General features: G+C 44.8%; 1 protein-coding gene across 4 annotated transcripts in view; it reads right to left on the reverse strand.

Moving 5' to 3' along the window:
* The window catches only part of brf1b (BRF1 general transcription factor IIIB subunit b), a 430,911-nt gene that overhangs the window by 378,771 nt on the left and 25,651 nt on the right, over positions 1-26,489 (reverse strand). For all 4 annotated transcript variants that reach the window (XM_069915762.1, XM_069915761.1, XM_069915763.1 and 1 more), the window contains exon 2: positions 8,221-8,301. In XM_069915762.1, coding sequence (XP_069771863.1) covers positions 8,221-8,301 — 81 coding nt within the window. The remainder of the gene's footprint in view (positions 1-8,220; positions 8,302-26,489) is intronic.

Genomic DNA, 26,489 nt, shown 5'->3' on the forward strand with positions numbered 1-26,489 from the left:
GAACTTTCAGATGAATAGAGAATAATCTCTATCAAACAAGAAAATCTGCAGATGCTGGGGTCAAAAGCACTACACAAAGGTGCTGGAGAAACTCAGCAGGTCACATAGCATCCACGGGAAGTAAAGGGTCATCAACATTTCAGGCCTAAGCCCTTTTAAAAAAATGTTAAAACAGGCAGACATTGGAATAAAAAGTTGGAGGAAGGGGAAGAAAGGGATGAGGGAGGGAGGGGAAGGGGAGGAGGGAGAGAGGGAGGGGAAGGGGAGGAGGGAGGGAGGGGAAGGAGGGGGTGGAGGGGAAGGAGGGGGTGGAGGGGAAGGAGGGGGTGGAGGGGAAGGAGGGGGTGGAGGGGAAGGAGGGGGTGGAGGGGAAGGAGGGGGTGGAGGGGAAGGAGGGGGTGGAGGGGAAGGAGGGGGTGGAGGGGAAGGAGGGGGTGGAGGGGAAGGAGGGGGTGGAGGGGAAGGAGGGGGTGGAGGGGAAGGAGGGGGTGGAGGGGAAGGAGGGGGTGGAGGGGAAGGAGGGGGTGGAGGGGAAGGAGGGGGTGGAGGGGAAGGAGGGGGTGGAGGGGAAGGAGGGGGTGGAGGGGAAGGAGGGGGTGGAGGGGAAGGAGGGGGTGGAGGGGAAGGAGGGGGTGGAGGGGAAAGAGGGGGTGGAGGGGAAGGAGGGTGGAGGGGAAGGAGGGTGGAGGGGAAGGAGGGTGGAGGGGAAGGAGGGTGGAGGGGAAGGAGGGTGGAGGGGGTGGAGGGGAAGGAGGGGGTGGAGGGGAAGGAGGGGGTGGAGGGGAAGTAAGGTGGAGGGGAAGTAAGGTGGAGGGGAAGGAGGGAGGGGAAGGAGGGAGGGGAAGGAGGGAGGGGAAGGAGGGAGGGGAAGGAGGGAGGGGAAGGAGAGGAGGGAGGGGAAGGAGGGAGGGGAAGGAGAGGAGGGAGGGGAAGGGGAAGGAGAGGAGGGAGGGGAAGGGGAAGGAGAGGAGGGAGGGGAAGGAGAGGAGGGAGGGGAAGGAGAGGAGGGAGGGAAGGAGAGGAGGGAGGGGAAGGAGGGAGGGGAAGGAGAGGAGGGAGGGGAAGGGGAAGGAGAGGAGGGAGGGGAAGGGGAAGGAGAGGAGGGAGGGGAAGGAGAGGAGGGAGGGGAAGGAGAGGAGGGAGGGAAGGAGAGGAGGGAGGGGAGGAGGGAGGGAGGGGAGGGGAGGAGGGAGGGAGGGGAGGGGAGGAGGGGAGGGGGAGGGGAAGGAGAGGAGAGGAGGGAGGGGAGGAGGGGGAAGGAGAGGAGGGAGGGGAAGGAGAGGAGGGAGGGGAGGGGAGGAGGGAGGGGAGGGGAGGAGGGAGGGAGGGGAGGGGAGGAGGGGAGGGGAAGGAGAGGAGAGGAGGGAGGGGAGGAGGGGGAAGGAAGGGAAGAGGGAGGGAGGGGAGGAGGGAGGGGAGGGAGGGAGGGAGGGAGGGGAGGAGGGAGGGAGGAGAGGGGAGGGGAGGAGGGAGGGAGGGAGGGGAGGAGGAGGAGAGGAGGGAGGGGGGAAGGAGCACAGACAGGTCAGCAGTAATAGGTGGAGACAAGTGGGAATGAGGGAATGATGGGGAGAGGGCAAAAAGGAGAAGGAATGGATGTGGGAAGTTGGAGGGACAGAGACAGATGACTAGGGAAAGAGACTTGAAGGAGGGGGTTAATGGGAATTGGAGAGATTTTAATGCAGTCTGACAAGATGGAATTCAAGGTGTTGTTCCTCCAATTAGCAGGTGGCCTTGATTTGGCCATGGACAGGCAGTTCGCTATGGGAATAGGGTGTGGAACTGAAATGGTTGGCCACATGGGGGATCTTGCTGTTGCAGCAGACAGAGTGAAGGTGCTCGACAACATGATCTCCCAGTGAGCATCCAGTTTCTATCTAGGCAGTCTCCAAACTGACTGCATTAACATTAATCTCCAATTTCTGTTCACCCCCTCACCCTGGTCTCCCTTTCCCCAGCCTTCTGTCTCCCTTCCAGGTCCTCAACCCCTTCCTTTCCTCCAATCACAGAACTACCCTGAAACCTCCACCTTCTCTTGTAACAGTGATGTATAAACCATTATGCCAACTGTGCCGGCTAAATTGCAGAAAGAGGCGGTCTTGGTGATGGCATCATTGGCTCCCAATTTACTGTGAAGTATCTTTTGACTTTATGGACATACAAGCAGCCATTAACAATTGTGTTGCAGCTTCTGCTCAATAGCTACCACTTATAGCCACCCCAAATAAGGAGCTGACATATGACTGACATCATCTCAGAGCACAACTCACCCGTACACAAGGAATGACCATTAATGCATGCAGATCTGTGCTGCAATTTCAAATGACAAAACAGGGGCAAAGTGCGAGAGGTTGGAGAGATAAAATAAGAAATGCTAAGAGAGTAGTTAAAAACAGGGTCATGGAACTACCAGAGGAAATGCAGGTTTGATTCTGGGTCTGATCATTTAATGGAGGGACCATTTGTGAAGAGGGAATGCGAAGTGCCATGTCATTACTGGCAGCTTGTACTTATCCACATGAGCTGTCGTACTCAAGGACAGGAACAGCTCCAATCCCCACCACTGCACGTCTGGTTTGCAAACTAACAATCAGACTGGTGCCACAGTGTTCAGTAAAGCACAACCTGCTGGAGGAATTCAGTGGGTTGACAAGCATCAGTGGACGAAAGAGATTTGCCACCTTTCAGCCAGAAACCCTTCAGTGATTGACAAAGGGTTCTGCTCAGATGCACTGATGCTGCTCGGCCCACTGAGTTCCTCCAGCAGACACAGGCGGTGAGAATGGTGAACGACTAAAGGAACCATCCAAGACTCATATTCATTAAACAATATGTTTTTATATGAATGAAATACTTTGTCCTGTATATATGTATCGTTTGTCTTTATGTGAGTTATGTCTGGTGGGTCTGCGTGTTTTTGCATCGAGATCCAGAGAACACTGTTTCGTCAGGTTGCACTCGTACAATCAGATGACAAACTTGACAAGAGATGATAGGTTTGGAAGGTGCTGTCTCAGAAGACTTGGTGAGTTCCTGCAGTACATTCTGTCGACGGTACATCCATCTGTCTCTGTGGTGGTGCTGAGTGAATGGTTATCAAATGGGAGTTCTGTCCAGTGATACCTTTAACCTATTGACAACACATTCACTCACGGTTGTAAAGAATACAAGTGCATGCAAGGGGAAGCTGGAAAAATACGAGGAGGCTAGGAATATCATTTCGATGAATAGAGGCAGAAGAAAGCTCTTGTGGACCAACATATTAGATTGAATGAATGACCCATTTTAGTGTTGTAAATTCCATCTGCATTGCTTTCCCTCTTACCCCAGCTGGATGTGCATATGCAAGGTCAATATTTGGCACTACCACTGTTAACCCTGGCTTTTGTATTGCGATGGGTTACCAACAGAAGACAGCCAACTGGCTGAGGGTGACTGTCACATGGGAGTAGATGCTCATGGAACTATGCCTTGAGCAAGCAATCACTTCTTTCATCAGAGAAATGAAGATTAGTGTGAAAAAAATTATGTAAAACAAAGCTCTGAGCTTCGAGCTGTGATGTTTAATTCATGGATTTAACGCAGCTTTGCAGTAACTAGGTCAGACGAGCTTAATTTTCTGGTGATTATTTTCCAGCTCCATCCCCCAGAGAGTTCACTTGATTTGCTACCTGCTCCTCAACTCAATTCGAGTAGCCACCACCCTAAAGCAGGTCTTCCTGGTCATTGTTCCAGTCCACAAGACACAGGGAACATGTCAGAGAGACAACACGTACTAATCCGAATGTTAGTTGGGGATAAAAAAAATCATTTACTGGATGGGAAGTCCTTGTTTATCTGGGAGAATAACTGCCAACACCCGGGAAGTGATTTTTATTTTGACTACCTTGCCCCAGAGGAAAGACTGCACTGAGTGGTGTGGGTTTTTGATAATCGCTGCTGCTCTCCGACGGCAGCGTTCCCTGTAGATGTTCTCAATAGTGGGGAGGGTTTTGCCTGTGGTGTCCTGGGCTGTGTCCACTACCTTTTGCAGGGCTGTCTGCTCAGAGATATTGATGCCCCCAACCCAGCTTATGATGCAGCCGGTCAGGAGATTTTCCAGTACACATCTTCAGAAATTTACTAAGGTTTCCAATGTCATTCCAAATTTCTGCAAACTCCTGGGGCAGTTCTGCATAAGATTGGAGATCTGCCACAATTTAATCTGCCAACCGAGTTCCAGGAGAATTTGGGGGGCAGTTGGAGGATATGTGGAAAGACATAATTACAGGGAAATATGTGAAAATATCATTGATGTGATTGTTCCAAGAGCTGGCATAAACTTAAATGGGCTGAATAGCCCCCAATGTTGCAGGAAAATATTAAAATTAGTTCATGCTAGGTTACAGGCAGGCAGCAGAATTGCATTGCAGGTAGTCTGTTCTTACCATGGAGGTCATGAAAATTAGGGAGCTTCGGGAAGAGAATACCAATATTGTGAAACACCACCATTATAAGAGGGGAGGTGTTGAGATGCATAAAGGTGGATAAATCCCCAGTGCCCAACCAAGGGCATCCTAGGACATCCTAATGATTTAGATGGGGCAAGTGCAAAATGATGTTTAATGAGAAGTTAAATGGCAGCACAATGTACCAGGGCTCTGAAGGCTGTGTTGAACAGAGAGAGCAAGGGGTACAACTACAGTAAAACCCCTGGTATCCGGCACCTACGTGGATTATAGATGCTGGATAAGCGATGTTGCCTGAATGGAAAACAGCGAGGTGCGCCAATTTTAAACTCCTGTATTCTTTCCCCATTTATTTTCCACAATTTCTTTTGCCGGTTGTTTAAATTCTGAATAACATGGATTTTAGAGTCTATTCTAGTCTATTCTAGAAGTCGTACAGCACACTGGCCTTCAATCAGGTGGGTCACTGAAGTCAAGAGTTGGGCCATCACGAGCAAGATCCTGGCACTTGGACTATTGTGTGCTGTACAACTGGAACGATGTGCTTAAGCTAAAGGGTGCAGAAAAGATTCACAAGGATGTTTCTGGGACTGAAGAATCACAGATCCAGGAACCTGTTCAAATCTGATCTTTGTTCTATGTCTGTGGAGTGTGCACTTTCTCTGTGAACTCTATAATTTCCAAGTCAGAGTGTTGGGATTGTGCCTCTAGTAGAAGATTGATGGGATGGCTCCAACAGGCATTATGGACTCGATGAGCCTGACTGACTGCTTTGGTGAAGTGCGGAAATATGGGTTTTCCAGAAGTCACTGTGGGAAATCTGAGCAGCTTTATTAAAATGGAAATCCAAACAAAAATAAAGGATGTCAATTGCACACCATCATTCACTGTTCGTTGAAGTCATTCTGTGGTAAGACAATGAAATCACGAAAGGGCGAGATTCCCAAGGCATCTCGGGATGAAAAGCAAATGCCAGCTGTTTCAATGACACCCACATCCAGACAATGACTTGAATTTGAACTGAAATTCAAACATTCCTCTCATTTTTTTTTAAATCAAAGAATTCAGTGGGAGTGAATGGAATTACAAATGGTATTTTTGAATCATGAAGCTGAGGTTCTTGATCAGGATTGGCAAAGGGCAAAATATTAAACCTTGCATTAGGTTCCACCTTTCACCAGAACACTTTTAATGCAAGGCATTCTCCCACTCTGGGGAGACCACACTTGGAATATTGTGTTCAGTTCTGGTCACCTCATTATAAGAAGGATGGGGAAGCTGTGGAGAAGGTGCAGAGGAGATTGACCAGGATGTTGCCTGGATTGGAAAATAAGCCTTATGAGGCAAGGTTCGCAGAGCTGGGACTTATCTCTTTGGAGCGTAGAAGGATGAGAGGGGACTTGATCGAGGTCTACAAGATTATGAGGGGCAATAGAAAGGGTGGGCGGTCACACCTGTTTCCCAGGGCAGGATCAGCAAACACCAGAGGACATGAGCACAAAATGAAGGGAGGGAAGTTTAGGGGAAACATTGGGGCAAGTTGTTTTTTTTTTAAAAAAACGCAGAGTTGTGGGTGTCGGGATGATGGTAGAGGCTGATGATGGTGGTAGAGGCATTTAAGAGGCTCCCCTGACAGGTACATGAATGGAAGAAATATAGAGGGTCATGGGGTAAGGATTTTCCAGTTGATCGGAGGAAAACTTCTTCAGGGTAGCCATCCCTTGAAGAGAAGGAAAACCTCTTCACAGCACAGAATACTTCAGCACAGTACAGGCCCTTTGGCCCTCAATGTTGAGTCGATCATTATATTCCTTTTAAAAAGTACTAAACCCACCCCACCCCGTAACCCTCTATTTTTCTTTCATCCAAGAGCCCGTCTAAGAACCTCTTAAATGTCCCTATTGTTTCAGCCTCCACTACCAACCCAGGCAAGACATTCCAAGCACCCACAACTCTGCAAAAAAAATCCCTGAACTTTCCTCCCCTAAACTTTGTACACATGTCCTCTGGTGTTTGCTACTCCTGCCCTGGGAAACTGGTGCTGGGTATGCATCTCTTGAAGAGAGAAGAACTTCAGGGTAGGCAGATTTTCCTGTCCACGTCAATTTCAAAAAAATACTCCAATAGAGTTTAAGGAATGTTATTAATATTTCTTCCTCTAAAGGAAAAGCAAGCTTATCTCTTGAAGAAGCATAAAAAATCCAAAAACTGGTCACTGACTGCAAAAACCACATTTATTTCCAACTCCAGGGACTGAAGGAATGATCAGCTCAGGTCAAAAATTAAAACCTGGCCTCAACGCGACCAGAGACCAACAAATGCTGGCCCAAGCACCAGATTGTGCAATGTACTTCACACCCATCTCAACCATCGCCACAAATTCAGTAAATTCAGACCTTCTGTGATCCAGATCCCCTGCCAGGGGGTGGTGGTAGAGGCTGGTACAATAGGGACATTAAAAAGATAGAACATTTCAGCGTAGTACAGGCCCTTCAGCCACAATGTTGAACCAACCTATGGAAACCTACTCCACAATAATCTACCCCTTCATTATTTTTTATACCCATGTGCCTGTCTATGTTTAACCCATAAGAGAAGTCTCACTACTGGAATGCCCTGTACATGCCCAAATTTGAAGATTTTGCCCTCATGGGCAACACATTCCTTTCTTTGCCCCTTGGTCCCTAGTCAAATTCAGCAGTTCTCCATCCCACACACCTACCGAGTCACTCCTCTCTCATCCCTCAGGCCTTTCCAATAGCATTTTTCCCCCGCAGCTTTCAGCTGCCCGGAAAGCCAAGAGAAACCACTTCACATTGACTAAGCAGTGTCTGACAAATGAACCATAGCCTTCCAGGTAGCTAGGCTGACCCAACCCAAGCATTTACACTTTCTTTTCATACCCAACACATACATTTGGGTTTTTCACATTCAAGCGTCAAGTTCAAATGCCAGCCAACAAACTTGGTAACATTAAATCCATAATTCACAACAGATTTGTAAAAGGCCAATTGTAATCAAAGTTGGAAAGAGCAAGAGTAAAGTGGGACAATACAACATACTGAAAGTTTGAGTGCTACGGTGCTTGGAATACTCAATGCAGCAGGCAGGATGTGGAGGGAGGAACCGAGGTCATGTTCCAAGTCAACGACCTTTGGCCACAGGACCTGTTGCTGTGTTGGATGTCTAAAAAATAAAATTCCCATCTGGAAAAGCAATGACACCATTTCACAGGTTTTTTTTTGCCACAGCGATCTTGCCATTCCATTGTAAGTGTGGAAAAGCTGTTAGAAAGCATCCCAGAAGGCTGGAATGAGGTGTCCAGGAGAAGGAAGAAGGTTTAAAGCAAGAGGAGGGGTCTGTGGTGGGGTGTAGAGAATCCTGTGTGTAGAAGTAGGCAAGTAGACGGAGCTGCTGGAAGAAGAGTTCGGCTTCATAGTATGCATGGAACTTGTTGAGGTGTGGGTAAAGGGGAATATAAAGGTCCAGAGCAGGCAAAAGGCCAGAACGAGGTGCCCTGCAGGACAAGCATTGACAACCCTGCACCAAAGTCAGTGACTCCTTTAAATTCACTAGTCCTTTCAGTTGGAGACTCAAGCCTGGGAGTCTGCAGACAAAATAAAGGGCACCAGCAAGGCTCGTGAAGCAAATAGAGGGCACACCAATCAGAGCAGGGCTGCTCTAGGACAAATAAGCAGACAGAGAGGCACACATCAGCTTACGAGTGGGCTGCCTTTTACCAGTTTAAACTTCAATGCTGCTTTTGATTTACCATTCTGTAAAGACTGCGTTCGCGATTCTTTCCCAAGATTGGTGTGAAATCCTGTTCCCAGTGATGGAGCTTTCCCTGGACCTGAAATGAAAAGTACAAACGTGAATCATCAAAGTGCAGTCAGTTTTCATATTAAATCTGTACAAATCAATATACTAATCTGGCTTTGCCAAATTAACCTACTTAGATGGTACAGCAAGTTGGCAGAGTCGAAAACAACAGGGAACAGTGGTACAGATCAAGGATAGCAAATGTAAATGGGAAAATAGAACAAAAAAAACTTCAATCCCTCATCGTAAAGGTGACACCAAAAGCCATCTACCCATGTCCCATTTTCCTCATGAAAAGGCTCTGTTCTATTAATACTGCTCTTTGACACAGCATTGGAAATTTCTACCACCCTTTAACTGATTATGATGCCCCAAGCTCTAATACCCCCCCAACCATTGGAAATCTTTAAAATTCCAATCAAATCACCAATGGTCTCTGCAATCTCGTGTAATTTAACTCTTGAAGCCTTGAAACCATTTTAGTACATTTATAAGCACTTCACCCAAGGATTAATACAATTCTCTCAGTATTCTTCATTTTAATTTAGTCCTACTGTATGGTAGTAGGCCCTTCCGGCACATGAGCCCCATGCCCTCTAATTACACCTAATTATCCTACAAGCTTGTATATTTTGGAGAGTGGGAGGTCACTAAGCATCCAGAGGAAACCAGGGAGAACGTACAAACTCCTTTCAGACAGCACCAGATTCGAACCCCAGTCACTGGTGGCTGTAATAGCGTTGCGCGAACCGCTATGATAACTGTGCTGTCCTCATGACCCACTATCATATCTCTGCAGTACAGGTTCCATCCTCCACGAGCTTTCACCCTGCCCTTGTCCCTGGATAACAAGGGCACCAGGGACACGAAGGAGACTGCAGATGCTGGAATCGGATTTGAAGGGTTCCAGCTCAAAGTACTTACATATTTTTTTATCCCACGGATGTCTGCTCAACCTGCTGAGTTCCTCATGCTGATTGTTTGCTGCCCAGGGACACCCATGCCAGACAATTTATTGTCGTGCCCTCAAGATCAGTTCAAAACTCATCTCCAAACTCCAAGCAACCCCTCTGCAACTCTGGCACGGTTAGCACAATACCGTTACAGCACTGGCTATCAGGACTTGTGTTCGAATCCTGCACTGTCTGTAAAGAACTTGTACATTCTCCCTGTTTCTGCATGGGATTCTGGTTTCCTCGCACTGTTCAAACGTTCCGGGAGATGTAGGTCAATTGGGCAGCATGGGCTTATGGCCCAAAATGGCCTGTTACTGTCTTGCATATCTCAATTTTTTAAAAAATTAATAAACTTAAACTTTAAAAATTTAACTGGAACTTCGACATTCTGACCCGCAGAGTGCAAGTACAGCATTGGCCACAAATCCTCCTCCATGTTGATCCTTTACACCAGTCCCTCACAAGGTTGCATATTCAGCCCCATTGTGAATTAATGTGATGACCAAGGGCATCATCCTTCCCAGAAACATGAGAAAATTTAGCATGTCGTCTCCGTCTCTTTCCAATCTTTATAGATGCACCATAGAAAATATCCTCTCTGGTGCTTGGTACAGGAAGTGTTCTGCCCAAAACTGCAGAGATACAAAGGAGACAGCAGATGCTGGGATCTGAATCCAACACAATTTGATGGAGGAACTCAGCAGGTCGGGCAGCATCAGCTCACCCCCCTCCCCCCACCCCACCAAGTTCCCCCAGCCGATTGTTTAGAACAGCAGAGTTATGAACACAGCTCAGGCCATCCATCGGATGTGACTCCATCTAGATCTCTCAATGAAGGAATCTTGAATCTTAATTTCAGGAAACAATCGCGAACACCCAGAGAAAGTCGCTACATATCAGGCACGATCCAATCCCTTGATTCCAAACAATATCAGAGTGTGAAACTGCCCATTTAAATCACCATCTTTGTAACCTGCTCGTCTAGATTCAGCATTTGTACATTCTGCACAACTCAAGGAAACAAATCCCTTCCCATCGTTTATTCTACACAGAGAACATCTATCCCATTGACTCAATATCCTCTCTCAATATCAACTTTTACCATCACCCCTCCCCCTCTACTATTGTCCCCACCCTTCCATTATAACCTGGGACATTTTGACTTTAACCACCTCATTCAATATCTCTAAAACTTCTCAGAATAACAATGTACCATTGAGAACTTATCCACGCCTTTATTTAAACCCGACAACTAACGGCTTAAAATGTAGCAGAGGCTGACAGAGGCAACCCTGTGTTCAATGTTCTAGCAATTCAATACCAAATCTGCACTTCATAAATTATCCCACTCTGATGTTAACATAAAGAGCAGTGAGAAAGGATACAATTATTTTTACCCCTGATCAATAGCCAACTGAACCAGTTCACATTAAGGCTGGAAGCAGAGGAGAATTGCGCTTCCTGTTCTGGGAACTACACACATTCATAGAACACCTCACCTCTAATTCCCTCTCTCATCTTCTAGCCCCTTTCCCATGATATGTTATGTGAAACTTGGTCAAATGCCACGTACAGATGTACCGAAATTCTTGCTTGCCACAGCCACACAATAAGCAAAAAGCACCAACTACAATGGTATAAATCACTACAACGTCCACGAGACAAGATCATAAAACGATCAATAACTCTGACCCTTTAAATAATAAAATGATCCTTCCTCTTTAGCTGCAGTCAGTGCAAAAATAAGTAGTCTTAATAGTGCAAACAATACAGTCATTTACTTTATATTTCAATTCATGTGGAGACTGCAACCTGACCTTGCCATAAGATCATAAGAGCAGAAATAGGCCATTCAGCCCCTTGAGTCTGCCCCACCATTCCATCCTGAGCTGATCCATTTCCCCACTTAGCCTCACTGCCCGACCTTCTCCCCATAACCTTTGATGCCCTGGCTAACCAAGAACCTATCAATCTCTGCCTTAAATACACCCAACGATCTGACCTCCACAGGCTGCCTGTGGTAGCAAATTCCAGAAGTTCACCACTGACCCAAAACGTACACAAAGCAAATTAAGAATATTTGACACTCGCTAAGTTTTCGGGCAAAAGACAGCTTTTAATCAACATCAAAATAGAGAGGACATAAAAGAGTGAGCAGATTGAGATCCCAATTCTAAAACGTTAAACTTCAGCAAGTGAAAGATGGCCATTGAAGAGTATTAGGAAGGAAGTCATGGACGGACGATTAGTGGGCTGAAGGGCTTGGCCACAGACAAATGAGAAGTCATAAAAAGGAGGCGTGGCACATGCAAAAGACAGACATGTTTTGGTTGAGCACTGTGTGAAGAGTGCTAAATAGACTGTGTCAAAACTTGACAAATCAAGATTTTCTTCATTAAAAGTAGATAAAGCTAGCACAAAGAAGCCAAGGTAACGGAGAACAAAGACTGAGGAAGAACCTCTTCAACCAGGTATTTCGGTGAAAGGGCGAAAATGGCGAAGGGACCTGCAGAACCAGGTAAAACTGGGGGGAGGGGGTCGGGACAGCTGAGCATCATCCTGTAAAAAAAAAAGTTGTTTTTATATTAAAAGGGTTCTTTTTTTAAAACCACAGGGGGAAGGCAAAATATATTTGATTGGAGATTTCAATATTTGTTTAGATCCAATATTGGACAAATCAAGAATAATAAGGGCGAAAGCTACAAAAATGACACCATCATTTATGAAAGATTTTAATTTAATTGATATATGGAGGCAGCTCAATCCCTTAGAAAGAGACTATTCATTCTACTCAAGGGTACATGATTCACATTATAAGGATTGACTTATTTTTAATGTTTGCCCGGTTACAGTGGTAAAAGGGAGTATTTGGCAAGACTTTTATCAGACCACTCGCCATTAACATTAACTATTACGATAATGGAAAAGCAGGAAAGTATGTACAGATGGAGCCTTAATTCTACATTAATGAAGAAGGATTTTTGTGAATTTATTAAGAGACCGATAGAAATATTTTGTGAAAAGAATCTTCCTTCTACTGACAACAGTTTTCTAATATAGGATACACTTAAAGCTTACTTGAAGGGACAAATTATTTCTTACACTAAAAATCTCAAGAGAAAATATGCGAGAGAATTAGAAGGTTGAGAGAGGGATAAAACAAAATTGGAAAGGAATATCAGATATCAGGAACACAAGAAAAATAGAGAATATTAGAGAACAAAGTTACAATATAATACACTACAAATATTATACTGAAAAATATTATACTGAAAGCTAATTAAAAATATTATGAGCGAGGAGAATGAGCACATAATGTGTTATCTTGGTAGGTTAAAGCAGCGGCATTATCCAGAATGATGAATGCAACAGAAGCTGATATGATAACATATAATCAAAAAGAAATAAATAATGTTGAGACAAAACTATATAAAACCATATGATACAAATCAGAATTAGTAGGAGATGACAATGAGATGGAAGAATTTTTAACAAATGTCGAACATACCCAAACTAGGAGAGAAAAAAATGATTTAGATACTCCTTTTCCAAGGAAAAAAAATAGAGAAAGCTCTGGGTACTTTACAAGCTAATAAGTCCCCAGGGGAAGATGGGTTTCCTCCTGAGTTCTATAGACAATTTAAAGATTTGTTGATACCTCTGTTAATGGATGTGCTGGACCAGGCGGTGGAGACCCAAACCCTCCCGGAAACTTTGTCATCTGCTATAATTTCAGTGCTACCAAAGTAGAGATCCATTAAAAACTTCATCATACAGACCAATATCTCTTCTGAATGCAGACTATAAAATTATAGCAAAGGCACCAGCCAACAGACTAGGTGAGTATTTACCAAAATTAATACCTGCAGATCGGGTGGGTTTGTTAAAGGAAGGCGCTCTTCAAATAGTCCAGGTAGATTATTCAATATAATACGTACGGAAAAATCAAGGTCGAATCCAAACATAACTATTTCTCTAGATGCAGAAATGGCCTTCAACCAACTAGAATGGTCTTCCTTACATAAAACATTGGAAAAATTTGGTATAGGTAGAAAATTTAGTAATTGGATAAAATCTCTCTATGATAAACCACAAGCTAAAATTATAACAAATTACCAAATGTCATCTATTTTTCCCTGGAGTAGATCAAGTAGACAGGGGTGTCCCCCATCTCCAGCGCTATACATCCTAGCTATTGAACCCCTGGGGGAGACAATAAGAAGGGATCCAGATATTAAGAGCTTCAAAGTTGGATGGGAAGAACATAAAATTAGCCTATTTGCTGAGGATGTGCTGTTATATACGTCTGATCCGGATGGATCCCTGATAAGATTACAAACAATATTAGAAAAATATGGAAGAATATCAGGATATAAAATAAAAATATGGATAAAAGTGAGATAATATCATTGCGGAATTTTGATTATGAAACATATCAAAAAGATAGTAGATTTAAATGGAAAAAAGATGGAATTAAATATAGGAATAATGACAGACTGTAGCGGGCTGCACACAGAGACGCAGACCGGTCCACAAAATGGCCACCGAACACTGCAATCGCGCAGACCCAGGGGTGACATTAGCTGTCATCCCAGGTGACTTCCTGCATGGCAGGAAGACAATGAACTGTGGCGGGAACGCCGGCCAATCCCAGGTCGGTGCTCCAATGACACAGAATCCTGATGTCAGCACCTAGGGCCCATATGAATGCTACGACCTGTACAATAAACCAGTCTCAACTTCAAGGATTTGTTGTGCATATTGTTCTTCTCCACGCCAGCATAGAGTGAATGCTCCATTGGTGATTCTGACAGGTCCAACAGCAGTTGGACCCGAAGATGATGGATCAAGTGGAGCCAGAAACCATTCACATGGTCTCATTCAGGCTCCCAACGTTTTGGGTGCCGCAGCCACATGTGGTTCGACCAGGCTGAGGCTCAGTTCCAGCCTCAACATAGCGTCACCAACGATACCTGCTACTTCTAAGTTGTGAGCGCACTCGATCAAGACTCAACAGCAAGGGTCGTAGACTTCCTATGACAGCCTCTGGAGCAAGGCAAATTTGCATCCCTCAAAGAGCTGTTAACCTGCACTTTCGGGCTCTCCCGGCTGCACATGGATGGATTGGGGGACAGGGCCCATCTGCCCTAAAAAGCGAGATGCTCGCTTTGACTGAGGGCCACAAGCCTTCCCTGCTTTTCGAGCAGATCTTTCTGGAGCAGCTGGCTGAGGACTCTTGCTCACAGGTGAGGACTTCAGCGACTCCCGGAGAGTCGTGGCCAAGCTGCCCACCCTGCCCTGGTCAACTGTCATTGAATGCTGCGGCAGATAGTCCACGTACGTGATAGGCTTCTCTACATTTGGGACTCCTTGTCGGGCAGGTGCTTTCTGGTTGATACTGGCACTAAGATAAGTGTCCTGTCGCCCACAAACCTCGACACCCACAACAGCCTATAAACCTGGGTAACAAAATATAGAATTCCTGGTATGATGAAGGAATAAGATATGTTGATAACTGTTATATGGAGGGATCTCTGGTGTCTTTTGAACAATTAAGAAATAAGTAGGGAGTAGCTAATGGGGCCACCTTCTGCTTTCTCCAGTGAAGATTGTTCTTAAGAGAAAGATGGCGACCAAACTTGGCTCCTCCTGAAATTAGTGAGATGGGACGAACAATTTGGCTGGAGGACACACCTAAATCTATAACTAAAATGTACTTTGTTCTCTAAAATGAAAGTGCAAAATCAGGTTTACAGAGATTGAGAGGGAGGTGGGAGTCAGATTTAGGAGTTGCAATAATGGAAAGATGCTGGTCTGATTGGTGTTTGGATAACATGACGTCAATTATAAATGCAAGATGTGGATTAGTGCAATAGAATTTTCTTCACCAATTATATCTCACCACAGAAATTACATAAATCAAAATCAGAAATATCAGAGATGTGTTTTAGATGTGGATCAGAAACAGGAACGTTCGTACATGCCACCTGGTTGAGTGTGGAGGTGAGACCTTTCTGGCAGGATATTACTGAAATACTAACAAGGATAACAGGGGTGGCCTTCACCGAACACCCAGAGCTTCATCTTTTGGGCAGTTTAATTGCAATAAGTAATAAACTAACTGGCTAAGAAATGTATTGTGATTACTTGGAAATCCAACTCCCTTCTACAGTCAGCCAGCCCAAGGGAAGACAGAGATAAACAGTTGCATTCCTATGGAGGAAATCACATACAATCTAAAGAACAAATATGATGTATTTATAAAAATATGGCAACCAGATTTGGATTATATAGGGGCCCAAATATAAAAAGGTGATATTACTGTAAAAATATAAATGACCTCGCAATGTAGACTTTTGTGTTTTAAAGAAGAAGAAGAAGCCCTGTGTACGGATTTATACTGGGAAAGGGGTGGGGGGTGAAGGGGCTGTTGTATTTGTTTTGATTTTTAAGAAAAAAGTTATAAACTTATATTTGTATATTTTGAAAATTATAAAAATTTTGATATGTATATTTATGGGGAAACAAACAAAAATAAAATATTCCAAAAAAATGAAAAGTAATAAAAGGCATGGCTGGACAAGGATACAGGAGAAAGAGGATTTGGAACTAGAGTTACAGCTCAAGGCTGACACTACAACATATACAGATCAGGTGACCAAACCTTTACCCTCATATACAGATCAGGTGACCAAACCTTTACCCTGAGTCACCCCAGTATCAGTCATAGATGAGCCTGGTGCTCCCACCTGAATACACAAGACCATAAGATAATAAGGGCAGGCATAGGTTATTGGACCCAGAGTCTGCACTGATATTCCATCATGAGCTGATCCATTCTCCCACCCCTCTGCCTTCTCCCCATAACCTCTCATGCTCTGATTATTAGATAACTATCACTCTCTGTTCTAAATAGACCCAACGTCTTGGCCTCCACAGCCACCCATGGAGGCAAATTCCAGAGGTTCACCGCTCTCTGGCTGAATAAATGGGTGCCCTTCAATCCCTCTTGTCCTAGACTCCTCTACCATGGGAAACAACTTTGCCACATCTACTCTGTCCAGGCCTTTCAACATTTGAAATGCTTCTATGAGGTCCCCCCTCGTTCTGAACTCCAAGAGCCGTCAAATGCTCATCTTCTCCGAACCCTCATCAATGCCAAGACATTTTTTTTTTAAAAACACAGAGCAATAGCTGCCTGGAAGGCCTTGCTGGGGGTGTTGGTGGAGGCTTGTACAACAAGGACATTTAAAAACTCTTAGGCACCCAAATGTAAGAAGAGGGCTATGGGTGTGAGGTAGGGAAGGTTGAGATTGTTGAGTCGGATTATTTTGGTCAGAACAACATCATGGGCCAAAATCATGTTCTATGATTTCTGTGAATTTTTAAATCCAAATTGGTGTCAGGGAGCGGTAACTTTTTCTGTCATGCCAGGATAGGACGCAGAACTAAGGCTCAACTATATCACTGCATCTGCAACCATAAACTATGAAATATTTCCTCCCTCAGAGGGTTAGAAGTCCTTGGAACTCTTTTCCTCAAAGGTCAGTGGAAGGTGGAGTTTTTGAATATTTTGACGTGGATAGATTCTTGATAAAGGGGTGATGTACACAGATTGGCTTTGGACAGAATATTGGAGTTAGAAGTCCAGTACCCTACGTTTGAATGTTATGAATGAATAGGGAAAAAACAGGTAAAGAGCTCACACTTCTGTGATTCAAAGATTTACCAGCAATTGCTGTGATTCACTGCATTTATCTTATTATGCAACTTTCTATCCCAACACAAAATAAATTTACTGAAAAAATGGTTGTCTGGCTGACTCATGAACATTTGCAGGTGCTTCAGACGTGGCTAGTTACACGCACGCACACACAAACAAATCAAATTGTTTGACAACCCCCTTGCTTGGATCCACCACAACCTGATGTATTTGCAATGACATGTGCATAGAATTGCAGGAGAGGGGTGGAGTTAAGAGAAGGTGGAGCTGTAGCCGTAGAATTGCCACAACTACCCATATGAGGGAATCAGAATTCATTCGAGGGAATCCATTCACAAGGGGAAATAAAACAAAATCTCCTCACACCAAAAAGCAAAACTTCTGTAAAAGGAAAGCCTTTTCAGGTCCCATTGTGTCCAGTTAGCAGACAAATGGAAACACATTTCTGGATGTTTGCTCCACTCAATGAGAAGTCATCAACAATCCAGGCTTCAAAGAGGATTGTCAGCTTTGATTCTGTTGACATCACATTACAAAGGAGTCTCACAGAGTGGAAGCAAACAAATATATAAACTTAAATTTAGAAATACATGCCAGCAGATTAACAGGCCATTTTGGCCAGACCACGATTCTGTGCCACCCAATTAACCTACACCCCGTTATGTTTTGAACAGTGGGAGGAAAGTGAAGATCCTGGAGAAAACTCACGCAGACACACGAAAAACATACAAACTCCTTACAGACAGTGCCGGACTTGAACCCAGGACCCTATCACTGGCGCTGTATAAGCATTACCTAACCACTATGCCAAACTTGCCGCCCCGGGGCAGGAATTCAAATCAGCGCCAAAGGGAATGGTCATCTTTCTCCACTCCCAAAGCCACAGGGATTGAGGACGCAGCACACAAAAATGTGCTGGAGAAAGTCAACTGGTCATGCAACATCCTGAGGAAGGAAAAGGCACTTTGGGAAATCAAATCAAGACAAGAAAATATACAACAAATAGTGGGGTGTGAAATAATGTCAATTAGCATTGCAACCTTTCTATCGAGAGCATCCAGGATGGCTGCACAACAAAAGGTTGCAGGTCAATCCACAGGACCATAACAGTGGCAGAGAGAATCCTTAGGATCTCCCTCCCCCCTCCATTGATGTGATTTACTGGGATCGTCATCTAAAGAGGACTTGCAAAAATCAGTGAAGACCTCAACACCCCCCTGCATGCTGCTTCTTCCAGCTACTCGTGTCAGGAAAGAGGTACAGGCACAGACGTATTTAGGGTATGGCAGCCAGGGCATGTGCCCTGGGAGCCACTTGAAGGAGGAGGGGTGCCACCATCAGAGATTTGATTTTTCAGAGGGAACCCACGACAGGCAGCCAGCGGGGATTTCAGTGCACGGTCACAAGGCGGAAAACTACTGAGAGACGTGACAAACCACCTCTGTAAATATTGGGGGGGGTTTGGTGAGATAGTGTTTTAATATTTGCCTATACATATGCAAAATTTCTCTCTCATTATTCAAAGATGTGACAAATTGCAGAGCTGTAGGAAGTTAACTTGCACAATATCAAAGGGAAAAGGCAGTAAAACATCATCTTTCTAAGAAGATTTCAAAACCTTAGTTTCATCTCTTTTATGACCAGTTTAAGAGAATAAAACTCAGGCACTACAACAGCGAAGCTCGAGTGATCTTATAATATGGGGTCGCTTGGGAACTGAGAGGACATTGGGCTGAGCAATAATGCTAGTTCTGTGATCATACTGGATAAAGAAGAACAACCTTATAATTTATAAGGTCTCACTGGAGTTCTCGGCCAGTCCACAAGCCATCCATCAGTGGAACAGTAGAACTTTGGTATTCGCACTTAGCTGAATCCTACAGTGTAGCCATTGTTTATTAGTTACTGCGATTCATGTACCGAACACCTAGACTATTTTTTCTTGTCATTATTACATAAACAATCGAGTATAACAACTATTTACATAACATTCATATATTAGGTATTGTAATTAATCTTGAGATGATTTAAAGTACAGATACACACCGACACCCCTGCTGGCCACCCTATGTCAGCTCCACCGGCTGCCCAGTGACAGGACTTGATCGGCTGCTTTAAGTATGAGTTTCCATGCAGTGAACAGTATATGACAATAAAATTATTATTATGGTGGGATTGGTGGCGAGGACTGGTTGGGAAGGCAAAGAGGATGGTGAGGCAGTGGCGAGGGATGGTTGCGGGGTGAAGTGTTGAAGTATGTACGTTTTAAAGGGGGGGGAGAGAGGGGGGCCATGATTTCAATGTTTGCCATAGGTACCGTTTTCCCTCGATACACCACTGGATGCAGGAGAATCAGACCCAGAACCACCAGGCTGAGAAATAGCTTTTTCCCCCAGACAGTGAGATTGCTGAATGACTGATGAACTGTTCATACAAACTCTCCGAGATGCGACTATTTATTTTAATATTAGTATATACAATGTACTGTGCATATGTATTGTTTTTCTATATGTGTGCTATGTCTGGATGTATGCTTGCACGGTTTTTGCCCTGTGGACCAGAGAACATCATTTCATCAGGTTGCACTTGTACAATCAGATGATAAATAAACTTGAACTTGATCTTGGGATTCAAGTTCCTAGTTCTTTGGAAGGATGGGCCAGTGATTAGGGTCATGGGTCAGTGCGTGATTATAACACCTGGGACATCAAGTTGCAACTCGACAAAAACTGGGAGGATTGTGTGCAGTTCTGGTCTCCACACTACAGAAGGGTATGGATGCGCTGGATAAAGTGCAGAGATTGACCAGGGTGTTGAGGGAACATTTCCAAGGGGACAGGAGAGAAATAGTACCTTTTTTTAAACATTCAAGGAGCAATTGATATCTGGAACTTGGTTCAATAGATCTGGTGGAATCAGATACAATATCACTATGCCAATCAGACATTTAAACCAGTTCTCAAGTTGGTAGGAAATGGGAGTATATGGACCGAATACAGACACTGGATGGTGTCGATAGGCAACATGCTTGGTGTGGACATAGAAGCTGAAGAGTTTGTTTCTACAACTATCATTTCTTCTGAAATGTAGGGAAAGCAATAGTTTTTTTGCAGACAGCAAGGTTCACCGACAGTAAAGCACTTACAAATGTTGAGGTAAAAACAAAATGCTGAGAAACTCAGCAGGTCAAACCAAGTCCTTTATAGAACAAAGATAAAGGATGCAGAACCAACATTTTGGGCTTGAGCCCTTCATCAAGGTCTGAATAAAATGTTGGCAGGCGCCCAATGTTGGTTGGATGTCAGGGATTCAGCATGGCAATAGAGATCCCGCCTACTCTTCAAGAAACTCTGACAGCAGATCTTCCCACCCCTCATCTACATTGTAGGGATTGGGTTGTAAAACAATTCTGCTGCATCTGCTTGATTTTCTGTGCTCAAGTGTCTGGAACCGGCCTTAGAATTCATGATCTGATGTCACAAGACCCGATAGCAAGATTGGCAGACCGAACACATTTGGCCCACTTGAGAAGTGGAGAGTTAGGCAGTGTGGCTGTGGAAACGGGTCTGGGTGAGCATGTAGTCAGTAGACAGGAAGGCAACAAATCCAGGCTTCCCAGTTCTGCCCCCACAAGGATCTCAAGTACCAGCACAGCATTGACTGGTGCTCTTGCCACACTTTGACTTGCCAAGTTTCTCCAGCTTTGTGTTTTTACAGTCTCAGTCACCTGAAAGTAATCCGCCCCACAGTTCAATCGCATGACCGCATAACTGTCTGCACCAGCATCTTTTAAATTTTAATTTTAAAAAAAGATGGAGACACACAGCACAGTAACAGGCCACTTCTGCCCATGAGTCCGTGCCACCCAATAATCTACAACCCCATTAATCTACAACCCCCAGTACATTTTGAACAGTGGGAGGAAACCAGAGCCCCAGAGGAAACCCATGCAGACACAGGGAAAAGGTACAAACTCCTTACAGATAGTGCGGGACTTGAACCCAGGTCCGGCCCTGATCACTGACGCTGTAAAGACTGTGTGCTAATCGCTACACCAACCGTGGCACCCTAAACCTAGGACCATGGTCCATTTACACAAAGCAGTGGTCACAAGTGAACTTCCTGATACACCACTACCCTGTTGTAATATTTTGTTTATTTATCTGCCTGAGCATTAAATAAAATGACATCAGTGTTGATAGGATTATTAATTCATTAACAGAGGAAACAGACACCCAAACTGGTGTTTGAGATTTACTACAAATCCAGTAACATTACCTCATGAAAAGATGAGCCAACACTCAGCTAGTGTACCACCTACAAGAGGTGTCAAATGGGTAATGCTCCATTTTGGGGGATTTACAACTGTCACACGATCTCGTGACCACATTCTGCATTTTATAGTCACCTGTCTCCTGAAAGGGAGGAGTCGGGGGGGGGGGGGGGGAAGGTCTTGCAAGACCACAGAAATAACTCACAACTGCCCCCAAGCTCAGTTCACAAGATACAGGAGTGGAAGTAGGCCCATTGGCCCCTTCAAGTTGGCTCCATTCAGTCAAGGGCGTGAGTTAATCTTCCATCATCTTGTTCACGGCAGCTTAAAATAGAATAAACACCAAAGCATTTCACAGAGGCACCCACACTGCCATGTTGAACCCCTCTCCAGATGGAGTTGTTTTTCTCCACCACATCCCCTTCGTCCTCCACTACTGAACGGTGTAGAAAGGCTTGAGGGGCTATTTAAGGGGGATCCCGCCCCTGCGATGACGTGGTAAGTAACAAGTCACTCACTCAGGGGAACTATCGTTACGTCTCCCCCGTCCCCCCATCGTCAATCACCACCCCCCCCCAGTCAGTCACACTCCCCCAGTTGTGATCCCCACCATCAATCAATACTCATCCTGTCAATCGCACCCCCCCCCCACCCCGCAACGTCCCACTGTCACAACCAGTGACATTCGCAGCCTTATCGCTCTCTTCCCCCCACCATGGCAGCGACCTCACTCCCCCCAATTGTGGTTCCCCTCTCTTCCCCTGATCATGGCAGGCACTTCACCCAAGGGTTTCCCTGTGACACCAGTGGGTCGGCCATTTTCCTGTTCAAGCCGCCAGAGAACACGACCTAGTTAAGTTTAACTGGGTTCCCTGACTACCTCTGAGGTAGGTCAGGGACCCGATTGGATTTGGACCATGCTGACCAGGTTGGATCCTTTCAAGCTGCTGCTTGAGTGGGGCGCTTACCAGGCAAATTGCCCAATTAACTCCATTTTATACGGCAACTTGAAATGGCCTATTGCTTCCTCAGGACCCTAGAATTTGCATGTTTCCAGTCTAACTGCCCCACTTTGCAAACCAACTCCACCTACTGCTCAATAGATGGGTGCCAACAGCCTCTGGGTCATCATATCGCTGTTAGCTCCCAAATCCATAAAATGGTTCCTGAAGACCTGAGGCTGAAGTACAAGTCATATTAGCCAGACTAACTGACTAATCAATTCTCACTCATGTGAAGTGTCCAAAACAGAATCAATTCAACTCTCTGTAGTTATAGTGACAAAGACTTGTTCATTATTGCTTGTCTGGCTTAAACCTTCACCCCTTTTCATCAGTTGCAAGACTTCGAGGGTCTCAGTTTAATGCTTATCGAGTCAACTTGCCCACACAACCAAACTGCCCCACCCACACTCATCCCACCTGCCTGCATTTGGCCCACATCACCAAGCCTATCCATGCATTTGCAGGCCTCCAGGCTGAAAAATAATTTTCCACCATCATCCTCTGCTTTCTTCCACAAAGCCAATTTTCTATCCATTCTGCTATTTCACCTCGGATCCCATGCAATCTAACCTTCCAGAGTTGCCTACTGTGCAGATCCTTATCAAATCCTTGCTGAAATCCATATAGCCAACATTACACCTCTGCCCTTGTGAAGCTTTTTGGCCACATCTTCAAAGTAAAACCTCCCACTTACAAAACCATGCAGACTATCTCAAATCAACCGTTGTCCATCCAAGTGCATGTGTACCCTCTCCCTCCGAGTACTCTCCATTACTTACTGACTGCAGACACAAGGCTCATTGGCCTATAGTTCCAAGGCTTTTCCCTGCAGTTCTCCAACATTTGCCACCCTCCGGTTTCCCGGCACTTCACCTGTACTTAATGACAACTCAAAAAATCTCAGTCAGGGCACCTGCAATTTCCTCTCTAGCTTCTCACAGTGTCCTTGGGTACATCTGATCAGGCCCAGGAGATCCGTCTACCGTTATACACATCAAGACACTCAGCACTTTAACTGTCCGTTCTCAGGACATGACCACTGAGTGCCCCAGGTTCCATTTCCCTCATGCCTTTCTTCACAGTAAACATAGAGAAGCACCTCATCTCCTGAGGGTCCACATTAAATTCCTGGAAGGGACCCATTTTTTCCATTGGTTATCCTTTTCCCTTTTACATGCAAAAAAACTCTTAGAATTATCTTTAACGTTGTCTGCCAGATATCTAATGCTATTCTTTTCCCTTTTTACCCTGATTTTCTTTTTTAGCTTGCTCCTCCATTCCTGAAACTTCTCCAGGTGCACACGATCATTTCATCTAAAACCTGACCTGTGCCTCCATCTCGCTTTTGACCAGAGCCAGACTTCCCCTTGTCATCCAAGCTCCCCTATATTTGCACATCTGACCCTTCAGTCGAACAGGAATGTGCAAGTCCTGGACTACTGTCAACATGCTTTTAAAAACATCCCACTTGCCTAATGTTCCTCTTCCTTCAAACAACCTGTTCCAATAAACGAGCTAGTTCTTGTCTTGGATCTTCAAAATTGGCCTTGCCCCAATTCCAATTTTTAAACTAGTGGTCTTGCCCTGTCTCTCTCATAATCATCTTAAACCTAATAGAACAATGGTCATTGGTCCCCAAAAGCTCTTCCATAAACACTTCATCCACCCTCCCATCTCAATTTCCCAAGACTTCATCACCAATTCAACTTATTCAAAAGTAGTCATCTAAGTACAGGAAAGATATCAATAAGATAAAAAGAGTGCAAAGAAGATTGCAGAGGAATGGAGTTGCAGGGAAAGATTAAACAGGTTAGGACTTTATTCCCTGGAGCATACAAGAATGAGGGGAGATTTGATTGAGGTATTTAAAATTATGAGGGGATGGACAAAGTAAGTGTCCGTCAGCTTTTTCCACTGTGGGTAGGTGAGATACAAACCAGAGGACATCGGGTTAAGGGTGAAAGGGGAAAAATATTTGGGGGAACATTAGGGGGAACTTCTTCACAGAGATTGGTGGGAGTGTGGAACAATCTGCCAGCTGAAGTGGCAGATCAGGAATTTGGATAGGTACAATGGATTGGAGGGGTATGAAGAACAATGGGTGGGGTGCAGGTCAGGGGGACTAGGGAGAATAATAGTTCAGCATGGACATGAAGGCCGCGTTTCTTTGCTGTAATGTTCTATGGTTCTAAGAAGAGCACTCTCCAACCACCACCTTTACTAACCAGGTATACCCTGGAACGACCCCTGTGAAAAGACACGGACATCACAGGCAAAACCCTCCCCACCATCAAGAACATCTACGGGGAACCCTGCCGTCAGGAGAGCAGTAGCAATCAAGGACCCACACCACCTAGCACATGCTCTGTTCTCTCACTGCTGCCATCAGGAAAGAGGTTTTGGTGCCAGAAGACTCACCACCAGGTTCAGGAACAGCTGCTCCCCCTCCACCTTCAACAATTCAATCAGAGACTCATTTAAGAATTATTACTTGTGCACTTTATTCTTTTTCTCTCTGTATTGCACAGTTTGTTTATATTTATTTGTTTACACGTGTATGTTGAGTCTGCCTGGCCTGCAGGAAAAGAATCTCATAATTATATGTGTTGTCATGTATGTACTCCGATAATAAAGCTGAAATAAGCATTGGTCCCTAAAAGCTCTTCCAAAAACACTTCATCCACTTGCCCTTCTCAATTTCCCAAGACTTGATCAGCCATTCAACTTAATCAAAGAGAATGGCACTCACCACCCACCCACCAACCCCATGTTCTAACCAGGTATGCCCTGGAGCCATCCCTATGAAAGAAAGGCCATCCACCCACCCATCCGGATTATTCCTTTGACTCTCCCATGCAAACAGCCTCGAGAAAGATGTTGGGATATGAATGAACAAAGTGAAGCTGGAGGGACTCAGCAGGCCAGGTAGCATCCATGGAAAGAAATGGTTAGTCCACATTTCTGGGCAGTAGCCTTTATTCGAGGCACAGTCAGTCAAGATTAAACAATCGAACTGAAGCAATTGAGAACATGTATTTTGGCCTGCAGGATATTAGTTGTTTGGCGCTAAACAAAGAAAGAGTTTGTACAGGCCTTGAAAACAATGTGATAAGGGTCACTTTAGTTCAGTGCAGGCAAACAACAGATTAACAAAAAAAAACAGCAAACTGCCTGGACTTCTGCTCATGGACACATTCTGCCATCTGATGGACAGATTGTGGAAACTGTGCTGAGAAATTCCACCACCCTAAGATTAGCAATAAAATCACAGAACATTACAGCTCAGAAAGCAGGCCCTTCAAGTCGGTGCCAAATTATTAATCTGCCTTGTCCAACTGACCTGCACCTATTCCATACCTCTCTCATCCACGTACCTGACCAAATTTTTCCTCGAATGTTAAAATTGAGACCGCACTCACTTTAGCTGGCAGCTCGTTCACACTCTGTGTGCGAAGAAATTCCCCCTAAACTCTCCCCTTTAATCTGTAACCTGTCCTCTGATTGTATCTCACCCAACCTACTTGCACTTACTCTATCCCCCTCATAATTTTAAATACCTCTATCAAATCTCCCCTGATTTTTCTAGGCTCCAGGGAATAAAGTCCTAACCGGTTTAATCTTTCCCTGTAATTCAGTTCCTCAAGTCCTGGCAACATCCTAGTAAATCTTCTCTGCCCTCTTTTACTCTTACCTGTAGTTACTGTAGGTGCTAGGTGAGCAAAACTGAACATCATACAAATTTGGCCTCACAACTTCACCATAACATCTCAACTCCTGTATCTAAAACTTTGATTTATGAAGGTCAATATGCCGAAAGCTTTTCACAACCCTACCTGTGATGCCATTTTCAGGGAATTATGCATCTGCATTCCCAGATCCCTCTGTTCTACCGCACTCCTTAGTGCCCCATCTTTCACCGTGTATGTCCTACCTTGGTTTGTCCATCCAAAGTGCAAACCTCACTTGCCTCCATTAAATTCCATCTGCCATTTTGCTTTCCATTTTTCCACCTTCACAAGAGTATGCACTCGGCCTCCACAAGGTTATCGAACAACCTTCGTCACGACACCTGCACCATTCATTGAAACAGACAATTTCCTGATGGAAGCAGATACAATCAACCCCCTCCCCCTCCTAAACAGTCACCAGGCTCTTGAACCTCCCTGTACCAGTCGAACCATAAACAATACCACCAAAAGATTTGTCTGGACTAGAAACATGGAAAACAGATGGAGGAGAAGGCCATTCAGCCCTTCAAGCCTG

Source organism: Narcine bancroftii, chromosome 2 (genome assembly GCF_036971445.1).
Source record: "Narcine bancroftii isolate sNarBan1 chromosome 2, sNarBan1.hap1, whole genome shotgun sequence".
Lineage (NCBI taxonomy): Eukaryota > Metazoa > Chordata > Chondrichthyes > Torpediniformes > Narcinidae > Narcine > Narcine bancroftii.